This window comes from Myodes glareolus, chromosome 4 (assembly GCF_982192425.1).
Source record: "Myodes glareolus chromosome 4, mMyoGla1.1, whole genome shotgun sequence".
NCBI lineage: Eukaryota > Metazoa > Chordata > Mammalia > Rodentia > Cricetidae > Myodes > Myodes glareolus.
The window spans coordinates 38,722,402-38,736,428 of record NC_142029.1 but is presented as its reverse complement, the minus strand read 5'-3'; the positions used below and the strand labels follow the sequence as shown (position 1 = coordinate 38,736,428).

The following is a 14,027-nucleotide window of genomic DNA, read 5'->3' as shown; positions in this document are numbered from 1 at the left end:
TAGTTCTAGGATATTTGTTTGACTTTAATTTCATGGTAGATAAATGAAATTGAAAGTGGGGGGGGGGGGAGAAAAACGGGATTTTTCTGCTTCCAGATGTTTCAGGTCAGTGAATGCCAGTTTAAGAGTTATATAACCTTGCTATCTGATGGTGTCAATGCTGTGCACACACAGCTCCTAAAGTCTACCTGAAGGGCCTTCTCTAAGACCTCTGCTTTTAATTACTATTTGACAATATATTAGGCATATTTGTATCCTTCAAATAATTCCCCTCTGACTTTCAGCCAGATTTGTTTCTTGGCCATGGACCTGGAATTACACAAATGTCTAGAAAGAATTTGGCTTCAGGAGTGAACTTCTGGGAAAAATTAGGTTCTGTTTTCACTAAGGAAATGAGTTACTTGAATTATTATTATTTAAGATGAAAAAAATCATATTTCCAGATAAAAATTTCCCATGCTTTTCTTCTCTCTCTCTCTCTCTCTCTCTCTCTCTCTCTCTCTCTCTCTCTCTTTCTCTCTCTCTGTAGGTTTGCCTGGAGAGAAAGGTGAAAGGGGTATCGGGTCTCCGGGATCCCGAGGGCCGCCTGGACCGCCAGGTAGGTTTGTTAAGACATCAGATTAGAAAAGCCAATAAAGTGGGAGAGGCAGCTTCATAGCATCAGCTTTACACCAATATGGCAGTCTTTGAGTGTACAGTCCAGTTGGGCTGTTTTCTTTGTTAGAGAGCGTGCTCCATTAGGTTTGCTCACAGCTTCCGTATATGAAGGTGGGATGGTCACTGACTTAAAGAAGGACTACTTTAATTTGGTAGGGACTTTCTGAGTGGTGTTTTGTGTTGTTGTTTTGTTTTTGCTTGCTCTATACCCTCTAAATGCTATTTTTTTCCTAGTATGCTTCAATATGGAGTTATTAGAGTGAGAAAAACAAAAAACTTGACACAAACTTTCCTTTACAACACTTCCCCAACGTGTTCCAAGGAAGCCATAGTCGTCCAGCTGACTTATGCATTGTTCTCATTAGGCTGAAAAGGAATTCTTTTCTTATTTAAAGATTAAAAAAAATCCTTTGTCTGTCTAAATATCTGTATCTGTCTGTCTGCTTGTCTGTCTAGTTATCTTTCTGTCTGTTGGTCTAAATGTCTGTTTATCACCTATTTATTTGTGTGTGTGCACATGTGTTTATTTCATGATGACGTGTGGATGCCAGAGGACAACTTGGAGAGGGTGGTTCTCTTCTTCCACCATAGGAGTCCTGGGGATTGAGCTCTGGTGTTCAGGCTTGGCAGCAGGCACTTTCACTCACCAAAGCCATCTTGCTGCCCAGCATTTTTCTTCTCTTTATGTGGTTATAACATGGAGGGCCGGCTTGTTGGGATTTCTGTCTCGCCCAATACCCCACAGCTGGCAAGCCCCAAAGAAAATCACAGAGTCTACATTAGGTTATAAACTGATTGGGCCATTAGCTCAGTCTTCTTATTAGCTCTTGTAGCTTATATTAACCCATTATTCTCATCTATGTTTGCCACATGACTCAGTACCTTTTCCAGCAGGGCGGGTTACATCTTGCTTCTCAGTGGTCTGGGCAGGAATGGGAGGAGTGGGCTTCCTCCTTCCTAGCCTTCTCCTGTTCTCATCTCCCTGACTCTACTTCCTGCCTGGTTGACCCGCCTATCCTTCCTGCCTGGCCAATCAGCGTTTCTTCAAAATAAACAGATTGACAGAATACAGACAATTCTCCCGTACCACGTGGTTGCTGGATCTTTGCACCCAGGGCCAACCTTATGATTAAGTCTTTATATTTATGTTAATCATGACTAAGTGCCACTTTGTCCAGAAAGAATGTTACTTGTGTTATATAAACTGGAGATGAGGACCGGGTACTCACCTACCTGCCTGATGCAACCATTCTAGGCATCCCTGTCCCCGTATGAATAGGAGCAAACAAGAGAATTCACAAATAATTTTAGCTTGTCTTCTTGCTACATCAGTTTTCCTTAAATTAAATTGCTACAGAGGTGGATTGCTGGCATTAATTCGTCACAAGGAAGTTCTTTGGTTCTTACGAGGAATTTCTTACGGAATTGCTTTCTTATGCACTGGTGAATGGCAGTGTAACCTCAAGTTAGAGAGATGTCACTTGAGTATTGAAGCCTGCCTCAGGTGATTTTTTTGACAAGAGGGAAATGTATTTGTTTTAACTTCACACTAGGTCCACAAGGAGAATCCAGAACGGGTCCACCAGGGTCTACAGGCTCAAGAGGCCCTCCTGGTCCCCCTGGCCGTCCCGGAAACTCAGGTATCCGAGGACCCCCAGGTCCTCCTGGGTATTGTGATTCATCGCAGTGTGCCAGCATCCCGTACAATGGGCAAGGCTATCCAGGTATGTGGTTGCCAACCTAAGGATCTTAATTCCTCACAAGTAAGGAGCCCTAGGATGGAAGGAAGGTAGAGTTAAGGATTTTGTGGAGATGCCAAAGCTTTTTGCAGCTCTGTGTTTTGAATGTTGCTGCTTCCTAAAGCACAGAGCACCTTTCACTATTAGGATTTAAGGAACCCTTTCCCCTGCTGCATTTCTAGATTTACCAAACCACACCATAAACCTCTCTGAAACTCTCCTGGCAGTTAAATGAATGCTACCAATTCATGAGGGTTTTTTTTAATTTCCTAAAAGAATAGAGAGATAAACAAAAAAAGAAATACAGTTATAGAATGCTGAAAATATATAGTGAAAGATTTTGGGAATCTCATTTACATGTGATAGCACAGGACAGACATCTGAAATAATTCACTATCTTGTACCAGCCGTGGAATTGATGCTTATCAAATCTGGAGCTTAAAAGTTTTATAGGGTTGTTAATAAAATTCTAGTGTTCCCTACTTGTAGACAGCAGAAGTCTCTGTCCTGATACTGGTGATGTGAGGTTTGGGAAGCATGCTGGTCTGGATAGAAGACTGGCATGTTGTGGTCAATGGCGACGTTTTATTAGTGCATCCTCATGCATCTCGCAAGTTTAAAAATGATACTGCTGTTTGATATGGTTTGCTACTAGCAAATAGTGCATGAGTAGTTGAATACCTAAATATCTATATATCTATATATTTATGTGCATAATTTTATATTATCAAAAGTAATAAATCCAAATGTATAGTCCTATGTAACTCATTCATAAGATTATAATTCAATTCTTTGTAAAACAAATTTAAATTATTACTGCCTGATGGCATATGTGAAATGAAAATATATGGATATATATATACTTTAACATTTACATAGATGGATGTGTATATATATATTTTGCATAGTAATTCAACTTTTAAAAACTATCATCTCTGACCTGTTTCAGGTTCCGGCTAACAAATTTTCTAAGTCTCCAGTGCTGCTTACAGTTTGAATACATGAAAACCCTGTTTCTGAGATGTTTGCGCACGTGCTTATTAGAAAATGAGTCTGTATGGAAATCTCACCGCAGATATGGTTAACAACCTGGGTCGGCATCATACAGGAGGGTGGAGACTCGATACTAACCCGAATGATACAAAAGCAGTGGTGTCAGCCCGATGCTTCTCAGCAGTAATGTAGAAAACCATCTTTTAAAAAGTTCAGACACAGCCGCCAGGAACCTTGGCTGTGAAGAAGGTGCCTAATAAGCTACTAACCAGCAGAGATACGCCATGTTACAAACGACGATTAACCTGGTTGAAGAGAAATGTCCTATGTAAATAATAAACTAATTGAGGCTTGTACATGATCTGGATGGGATCCTACCCACTAAAATTCTGTAACAACCCAACCGTCTGCTTCTGCACCAAAGCCTGCTGGCTGCTTGCTCTCTGCCGTAACAGCGAATGGATCTGCTCCCCTCTTGCTTGTTAGCAGTGTGTCTGAGTTCAGCGCATGCGTGAGTTCAGGGCATGTGTCTTCTCAGTATTCCGTATGTGTACTCCCATTTGGGTTTTTTAAGCACAGTTTTTCAAACCAAAGTCTAAAATCACCCTTCCTTCCTGTTTGGATATGGTCCCAGGTGTTTCTCACCCGTTGACTGTAACTCTGTCTGTGTGAGATCCAGCTGCAGGGTAATCCGGTGACAGCTCCTTCTGACCCGAGTTCAGTTTTTAGGCGCCAATACTCTTCATGTCCTCAGCTCTCCAAGTTGTTCTTTGACGTGAGAACTTTGAAGTTAAGAACAGTTATTTAGGTATTTGTCAGAAATTCTACCTACATACTGTGTTTACAATTCTTTGGCCCATAATTTCTAACCCTTGCCAGGGTTTGTCCATTGATTGTATTTACTGCTGGATCTTTGAAGCTGTGTCCCCCATTTGATTACCAAATTCTCTCTGCGCATGTGCATATGGAAAGAATTGGACCACTGTAACGCATTTATTTATGGTTGCGAGATTAAGACTGGAGGGCCGTGACCTCGGGTGACGACTTAACTTTTACTATGCGTATGTACATTCCAAGTCATGCCATAACTGTAATGTTGAATCGGACAGAGCCTTATGTGCCCGAGGGTGGGGCCTACCTGCCTGATCGTGAGCCCTTCATCGTGCCTGTGGAGCCTGAGAGGACAGCAGAATATGAGGAGGACTACGGGGCAGACGAGCCTGAACGGGAGCACCCTGACCACATGCGTTGGCGGCGTGCCCTGCGCCCAGGCCCTGGGCAGTGAACCTGAGACCACGGGTTCATCCAGGTGGGAGGTGTTGGGATTCTCATTCACAGGTCAGGCAGGGCAGCATACATCTTTTCTGTGATGTTTTCTTCGCGTTGCTTCATCCACAAGTGCTCTTTTCTGACTGTAGGGAACCTTGTTTCTTCAGGCAGCCTAGTCTGCGACAGTCTGTACACATTTATAAACCTTTACAGTTCAAATGCTTACAATAACACACGCTGTTCACTGAAGCTGCCAGGAGAGAACACGCCCAGGGTGGGCTGCGGCAGCCAAACTTCCAGGTTAAGCAACAAGCCCTGGAAACCAGAGCAGCTATATATTTGGAAAGAGCCTTTGTCTTTCTCAGTACTAAACTGCAATTCAATCACATCCCATTTCCAGTAATTCCTTTCCTTAAACCAAAATGGAGGGAAACACCAACTCACTGCAATGTTTCACCCTTTCCCCCTTCCTCCCGTCCCGCTTTAGGGCACAGAATCTTAGTCTCTTAACAACCACAGACCTTCCGCCACGAAGCTGAAGCTATTGTATCAACTGGATACTGTTTCATATTGCCGTAGACCTCCTTGTTTTGACACACTAACATTTACGCCAAATTGCAGATTATTCTGCAGAAACGGAATTGCATGTTTGTGTTGTATATTTAGAATGAACTTTTTGCAGAACTTGTTTCTTAGTTATCAAAGCAGTTGGAAATTGTCTTCAAGACTATGAACATAGAATTGCTGCTTTTTATATTTTAACTGCAGATTGTGAATTTCACTGCCTTATATTATTTATTTCTGAAACAAAAGAGGCATTTTTCAATAAAACTACTGAAAATTTGACATGGCATGTTCTTTTTCTTTGAAGGGCCTTTTGGAATGCTCAAGAGGTTGTTACAACAAACAAATTAATATCCTTGGATACGGTTACAAATCTTACTAATACTGTTAAATTATGCTAAATAACTTTAGATTTTTTTAATGCTATGGTGAAGTCATTGAAGAGAGTGGTGAGAGCCTTAAGAAATCCAGCAGATTCCAAAGGTTTTATTAGGAATGTAGAGGATGTGTGGGCTGGTGGAAAAATAATGAGGTATCCTAGGAGACCCCAAGCAACCAAATAATCTACAACCCACATGATTTTGTGTGCATTTAATTACTTTCCTATACTTTTCCCAATGGCAAATTTAATTGCAAAGAGGAAAATTCCTTAATGGAAAAATTTAATTTAGGTAAACTTTTCTTTTCCACTTAAAAATGCAATAAGAGCATCTTAAATATAAAAAAAATGATGTAAATGTCTGTTTGAAAGAAACCAACATCAATTGAAAAGCGAGGGGCAGTGGAAGAGATTTTCATTGGGCAAAACATGCATTAAATTCTCCATGGAGTTCAAGATGCAAAAGCATAGATGGTACCTTAATGGATGTCAGTTAAGAGGCTTCAAGTAGATGGTTAACATGTAGCTTTTTTCTCTCATTCTCGATTTTTCTGCTCACATTTTGAGGCCAGAGGAGAGCATTGAGGTCTGTCAGTCCCCTTCTTTCAGTAGGCCGCAGGAAGAACTCTGCCACTAGTCAAAGAAGGCTGAAGCTCTTTCTTTCTTACTATGTGGGCAGATGCTTTCCTGCCTCTCCCCAGTCCCTTACAGCTTGTTCTCCAGGCAGGGGCTTTCAAACCTCAATGATTCCCCCAATGTAGTTTCTTATTCATTTGCGGTTTCAATGTTCCTTGAAGAGGCCTTGTATTAGGAGTCTGAAGATGGGTCCTCAGGTCTCTGACTCAGTGAGGTCACAGCCACATGAATTTGAAACACAAAGCAATGATTGACTAGATGGGGGTTTGTAATGTATTGGCTCACCACTACTTTCTAGTTTGCTCTGGAAGAAAGGACTGGGGCCAAGCCATTCCCGAACAGAGAGTTAGTAAGGAGCTAGGATACATGTGACTTTTGTAATTGAAAATACTTTTTCATGCAATTCTGACACACATGATTTTTATTTTCATAGCATATTTCATTATTAACTGTGCATATACACAGTAAACTTTGAAGAGATGTTGTACTTTAGATGTAAACAGTGACAAAATCCCAGAAAAGTCAAATATGCAGGTGCTGGTTTATTTATTGAAATTTTCTTGGTAGAGAATGCCATGCAACACAAAGGACATTCTTAGTAATGTTTCAAAATGAGACCACTCTAACATCCACTGATGTCTACTTTGTATATATGAAGGTGAGGTCCCGACTTCAAGAAAGGAGCCTGAGATTTCTATGGCCACAGTTTATTACTTCTAGTGTGGTCTACAGCTGGAAAACAGCATCTATACAGAACCTAATTCCTATGTATTTCATATAGATATTTTGTATACTAGCATTAGCAATTTAACAAATGTAAATGTAGGTTACACATATATTTTCTTAAATATGTGAGCATTCAAGCATTCAGTTGGGTCTATAAAGAATCATGCTCTTTACTTCCGTATTATTTTCCGTACAAATGAAGTCAGTGTAAATTTCTAAACATTTTCTATCCATCGAACTGGGTTAAGGAATATGAGTCTTTATCTCTTCGTTTTTTTTTTAAATCATAATTTCTTCTTCAATGATAAGGGCTTGGACTCAACAGTCATAAGGCGAGATAAGTGGTTTATGAACTAACCGCTCTTTGCAAAGAATTGCTGCAGTTACTGCTGTTTTCACGGACATTATAAATACAAAGCAACATTGACTTCTAGGTTACTTAGGGTTTAATGTGGATATCTGTCCAAGCAAACACTCATCCACCTTTGTCTTCTTAGACCAGGTTGCTTAAGGTTGGAAACAGAATCATAGTCTTTCCATTTTTAGAAGGATCTGCACTCCCTGTCTGCAACTCCAGTGTCTAGTTTAGTTCCCCGCCAATGTTCAATTGTACATCCCTCAGGACAGGCTTCATGCTCAGGAATAGCTGACCAACACGAATCAGATGTCATCTGTGTGTGTGTGTGTGTGTGTGTGTGTGTGTGTGTGCACGTTTCTGACTTTTTTTTTTGAAAAGTAGGAAGGAACATGAATTTGGATGAGTAGGAAGAGGATCGGATAGGAATTGCCAAAAAAAAAAATGACCAAAATATACTGTCAGAAATTTCCAAAAAATAAATATAAAACATAAAAGTGTTTCCTTAGTACCTCAAACTTAACACATTTATTAGGATTAGGTTCAGCTATAATAGAAAGCTGCAAAATAAGTGGTTTTAAGAAGAAATTCCTTGGAGCTCAGACATGTAATCTCAGCTATTTGGGAGACTTTCATAGGGAGATTACAAGTTCAAGATCAGTCTGGTAAACTCCATGAGACCCTGTCTTAAAACAAAACAAACCAATAAAATAAAATCCTCAGTATCTAACTCAAGAGTAAAATTCTTGCTGATGTGGTAAGGCCCTGTACCTTAGTACCAGTTCTTAGTACCAGAGAACAATCGTCACCATCAAAACAGAATTTCCTTTTATTTCTAGTGTACGAAGGCATAGACTCATGCTTCTATATTTTACTGCTCCACCTTTCGTGGTTGTCATGGTTAAATTAAGTAAATGGCCCATGAAAGTTAATAGACCTATAATTATCGTGATCATATCATCCAGAATGAGAAAGAGAAAAATAAAATATTATTTCTTTGATGCATATTCTTGAAAACTGTAGGTATAAAGCATACTACATAAATGTATCCAGAACTCAGTCTTTTCATAATATCTACCTCTGAAGGAAAACAAGGAATGTTATCTGTCTTTGGAGTTGTCATTTGCCCAGTTAAAATGGCAACTCTATTGCTGTTTTCACCTGCAGCCTGCTGCTCATCTAGTCAGGATAGAAATGTGAGAGGCATTGAAATTGTGCCCTCTGCTTCCCACTGGAAGTCAACCAGAGCTACATTGTTCACCACACTGTTTACATCATAGTCACTTCATCAGTTCAGTAGATATTCCAGTTAGTGGTCCTCATTGCTTTCTAGGATGAAAAATCTGGCATTTTCTGAAAGATCTCAGCATCCATGTTGAATAACAAATCCAATAGTCTCAATTATTTGAACTTCTTGTCATCAAAGACTTTTCTATTACTCAAGCTTGGCTACTCAATCTTTCCAAGGTTATTAATACAAATTTATTACAAACTAGTGGTTCTTTAAAATCCCTGATGGGGACATCCTGTCCTTTTGGTGCTTTCTACTTACCTGCTCAAATATCCCCAATTCCTCTATCCTTCGGTTTTGTTGAAACCCTGTGCATGCTTGACCTTTAGCCCCTCCATGTCTTCACTTGATGCTTCTCCAGCTTGCTGTCTGCACTATGGTCACATGCTACATTTACTGAAGGACATACTAATTTTATTTTAGTTTGACCATTGTCTTTAGTTATGCTTAGTTACCATTACGGTCATAGAATTATATTGTTTTAATAAAATATCATGACCCAAAGTAATTTGGGGAAAACACGGTTTACTTCATCTTACAACTCTCAGATTGCACTCAATCACTGAAGAAAATCAGGGTAGGAACCCAAGGCAGGAACTGATGCAGAGGCCATGCAGGAGTACTGTTTAGTGTCTTGCACTTCACAGCTTGCTTAGTTTCCTTTCATATGTACTCCAGGACTACCTGCTCAGCTGTAAAAGGAGCAGTGAGGCAGCTTCCCTCAGCCCGGCTCAAGGCCGCCTGGCTAGCTTATACCCCGAAATAACAACACACAAATTGTATTCATTTAAACACTGTCTGGCCCATTATCTCCAGCCTCTTACTGGCTAACTCTCACATCTTGACTGACCCATATCTAATAATATGTATGCCACCACGAGGTTGTGGCTTACCGGCATGAGTCTAGCCAGTGTCCATCTCAGAAAGGGGAATCATGGCGTCTGCCTGTCTCTGCTTCTTTCTCCCAGCATCCTCTTCTGTTTACTCTACCTATCTAAGCTGCTATCCTATCAAAAGCCAAGGCAGTTTCTTTATTAACCAATGAATGTAACACATAGACAGATGACCCTCCTATATCACTCAGCAATGACACTGCCCACAGTGGCCTGACTTGTTTTACATCAATCATTAATAAAATATACTATACAATTAACTGTATGCCAGTCTGGTGGGGGCATTTTCTCAGCTTAGGTTCCATCTTTCCAAATGACTCCAACTTGTATCAAGTTGATAAAACACTAACCAAGACAATTGCCCTTCTTAATTTGATATACCAATACATTAAAATACTAAACCACAACCTTTCCTTACTAATCCCTAGTACTACATATTAACAGGTACCATCTCAATATAAAACATACTTTGTTTTAAAAGTCCCTGAGTTCTAAAGAATTCAAACACTTTAGTCTCTTTAAAATATCCAGTCTATGTGAAACTCCAATTTGGGGAGCGACCACTAAAATTAAGGTCCATTTGTGGGATAGTTCACAAAACTTCCCCAAATATATATGTCTATGAAGGGAGTCTAAATGAAATCTCCAAATAATGGGGGAGACAGAGTCCCACTGACTATTTCTAGCCACCAAATGAAGTTTCAAGTACCATGATTGGGTTACTTCTAATTGAGTTGTTGGCCAAAGAGGTCCCACAGGAATCCCCAAACCACCAAGGCTATTGCCAAGACTGTAGGTTGCTTTCCACAAACTGACTGGCAAGGCTCCATTGCTGCTAACAACATCTACACAACTCATGGAACATCAAGAAGTCCAGCTCGTGCCTATGTAGAACCTTCACCCTCAATATCTTTAGTACAGAAAGGTACTCTGCACCCACAAAGGGGGGAAAAACATCAAGCCAGTCATAAATTTTTGACCTACAATGGTGCCCTGCCTGCAAGATATGCTAAGCAATGGTGAGACAAAGCTTATGGGAGTAGCAAACTAATATATGATTTGACTTAAGACCACTTTGAGATGGAACCCATACCCAATACTTCTTGGGTAACCCAAACCAGAGATTGAATAGCACATGCACTTAGAGTAAAACCAAATACTACTTAGTGGTCTAAATAAACAAATAAAGAAACAAATAACATAGTGTAATGGAGTTTGTGATTCCTTGGGAAAGATCATAGATTCAATGCAAGTATAAGTAAAAGATTTATTGATTAGCTGCTAGCAGGACAAACAATCTCTGATTCAAATTTGAGATTGCCATGAAGGAGAAGAATGGGGAAGGGTATTTTAAAGGCAAAACCTACAAGAAGACCTTCAGTATCTATGCAAGCAAGCAAAATTGGTCTGTTTTGCCAAGTTTAAGTGGCAACTCAAAACATTAACAGAACATTCTTCTCAAACAGAAAAAAATCAAAACTTAACAGACAACTCAAAACTAAACAAATTTTGTGTATCGCATAAACAAGTTACAGAAGTTAAAAAAAAGCAGTAAACCATATCATAACAAGTAGATATTCACAATTGTACATTTTTGGATGGAGGTCACTGAGTCACAATTTCTGGAAATTTCCTTCCCAGGGACTGGAAACAGAGACAAATACTTGGTACCAAGATGTATGTCAAAGACAAGCCTTGATAAAATTCATACATTCCAGGGTAGTAGCATGAGGTTTAGAATTATAAAGCAAAAGGAACAGAGATATGAGAGAAATGAGAGGCAGAAACACAGAACAGCGTCGAGAGGGAAATTCAGTGAATACTCTGCGTTTATTTTCCAGATACTTATATACTTCACTCCAAAAGGGGAGTGGGAGGCAATAAACTTCTTTAACATGATATAAGGTATAGACTTGAATTATCCTACCTTTGGGCCAGGTGGAACAGAATCACCTCTATACCCAAAATACTAAGCAGTCACATCCTAGGTCAGAATCTCTTGTTTGGACCCAAATCTGTTGTCAACAACTTTGAGAGAGCAAAAAGAAGCTCAAACTCTTTGACCTATAGTCAAGGTGGAACACGCTCACATCTATAGGCCCCCACAGATGGATGCCTAGTATAAAATTGAGTTTCATTAGCCATCAGAGTATCTATAAAATGACTCCTAATGACACATGTTGCTATACTCATAAATCAGTACCTTGCTCAGCCATTCGTCAGAAGCTTCCCCCTGCAACAGATGGGAACAAATACAGGAACCCATAGCCAGACATTATGCAGAGAATAAAAGATAATGGAACATTCATCCCTAAATGGGATGTCTCTATCAAATTCCTTCCCTCAAGGTTCAGGGAACCCTGCAGAAGAAGAAGAAGAAGCAGAAAGAGTGTAAGAGTCAGAGGGGATGGAAGACACATACACATGAAAGGCTCCCTAAATCAACATGATCAATGGTCATATGAACTTGAAGAGCCTGAGGCAGCATGCACAGAGCCTGCACAGGTCTGCACCAGGTCCCTTGTGTATATATTATAGCTTCCAGTTGTGTTTTGATGGGATTCTATGGTGTTTGAATACATGGGTCTCTGATTCTTCTGCCTTCTCTTGGGCTCCTTTGCTTCTATTTGTTTGTTTTGTTCAACGTGTTAGAATTTATTTTATCCTATATTTTGTTTTTAATATTTATCTACTATTATCCCTTAGAAGTCTGTTTGCTTTCTAATGAGAGACAGAAATGGAGTAGATCTGGATGGGAAGGGAGGTGGGGAGGAACTGGGTACTATGTTTGAAAAAAAAGTCCATTTTCAATGAAGGACAAAAAAAGCAAAGCAAAGCAAAGGATACCTGACAAAGTATCTCTAAGTAGTTTAAGCATGGCCTACGGCTAACCAAAATAGGGTTCTGTACTGAAAAAAATAATAAATTAAATAAAAATTGACACACATATTTAAAAAAACCCAAAAAACTCCAAAGTATTTATAAAATATTCAAAATCTGTCAACTATTGGCTCTAAATTTAAATCCAAAATTTAACAGGGAAAACATTTCCGTGCTTAACATCTGGGACACACTCATGGTCCCTGGGTTCCACAGAGCTTTGGCAACTCTATTTCTATGGCTCTTGCCTTCTGAAACACATAGAGGTTGTTTCCAGGCCCAGGCCAACGGTACTCCAAAGATATTGCCATATTTTGTGGTCATCCCATAGTGACGGCATCTCCAAAATTCTGAGTTCCTTGCTGTAACTGGGTTTTACTTTCACTGATAGGCTCTCCTGACTTTTCCTCAGAAACTCTGACCCTGTTATATGGTGCGAAGCCTCAAGTTCTCTCCATGACTGCTGTGGAATAAACCTTCTGTACACTATGTGAATACATGTTACTATGATTGGTTTAACAAACAAGTTGACTGGCTAATGGCTGAACAGGATAAAGTTATGTGGAAAAGTCAAACTGAGAATGATGGGATGAGGAAAGGTGGAGTTGGGAGTCACCAGGAGGTGAAGAAGAAGCAAGAGGAGCGTGCTGTGCTGAGAGAAGGTACAAAGCCACGTGACAAAGCATAGATAAGAAATATGGGTTGATTTAAATGTAAGAGTAGTAACAAGCCAGAGTTATTGGCTAAACATTTGTAATTTATCTTTAGTCTTTGAGTCAGTTATTTGGGAAGCAGCTGCTGGTTATTTGGGAGCAGATAGCTGGGACAGGAAGCTTCCACTGACACATGACACTTTCAATTCTGTAGCTGTTACTGCAACAAGGACTGCACCCTCTTCAATGACCTCTCATAGTGACAAACCTCAACTGCTGTCCATGACCCCTTCAAAACTACTACAATCTGGGAAACTCATATACAATACCAACTCTGGTTGCCAGCCTTGGCCCCTTTGGACCATAGCTTCTGTGTGTTGACTTTGAGAAAACATTTTTTTGGAAGATTTGTTTCAGTGATGTTGATTTCTTCTTCTTCTTTTCTTTTTTTTTGATAATTAATATTTTGATTTAAAAATTTTCATATAGTCTATTTTGATCTTATACTCTAACTTTCCTTGACCCTTTACTGTTCCTCTTCACCCCCCTAGCCACCAATGCTATGCTCCTTTTTTCTCTTTTATTCTTTCTCAAAAAAGGGCAAAAACAAAACAACCCTTCCCACAAAGCACAAAATCATAACATACTAAAAAAAAACCAAAACCCAAATATGAAAAAAAAACCCCAAACAAAACCATTCATAAGCTACACAACTAAACAAAACAACAACGAGAAAAGAAAAGTCTCTGTGTGTTGGGTAACTTCTTATGGAAGTTAAGGCCTGCTCTGGAATGTGGTTGATATACCCAGTTGGTGTGGGAGAATTGTCTGTATTCTGCCAATCATGTTTTAAATAAATGCTGATTGGCCAGGCAGGAGGTGTAGGTGGGAAAGCCAGACAGGAAGTGGAAATGATGAAAGGAGAGCAGGAGAATTCTGGGGAGGAGGAAGTTGATTCCTCACACTCCTGCCCAGATCACTGAAGCAACAGC

The 14,027-nt window shown here is 39.8% G+C and overlaps 1 protein-coding gene across 4 annotated transcripts in view; it reads left to right on the top strand.

The window, feature by feature from the left end:
* Positions 1 to 5,504, top strand: part of Col12a1 (collagen type XII alpha 1 chain) — a 109,866-nt gene extending 104,362 nt beyond the window's left edge. For 3 of the 4 annotated variants that reach the window (XM_087905424.1, XM_085689446.2, XM_048435723.3), the window contains 3 exons: positions 530 to 598; positions 2,211 to 2,381; positions 4,499 to 5,504. In XM_087905424.1, the coding sequence (XP_087761550.1) occupies positions 530 to 598; positions 2,211 to 2,381; positions 4,499 to 4,674 (416 nt within the window). In that variant the 3' untranslated portion in view covers positions 4,675 to 5,504. Of the gene's footprint in view, positions 1 to 529; positions 599 to 2,210; positions 2,382 to 3,345; positions 3,751 to 4,498 lie in introns of those variants that run through there. The other variant, XM_048435721.3, reaches the window with a different exon arrangement.
* Positions 5,505 to 14,027: the final 8,523 nt, after the last annotated feature.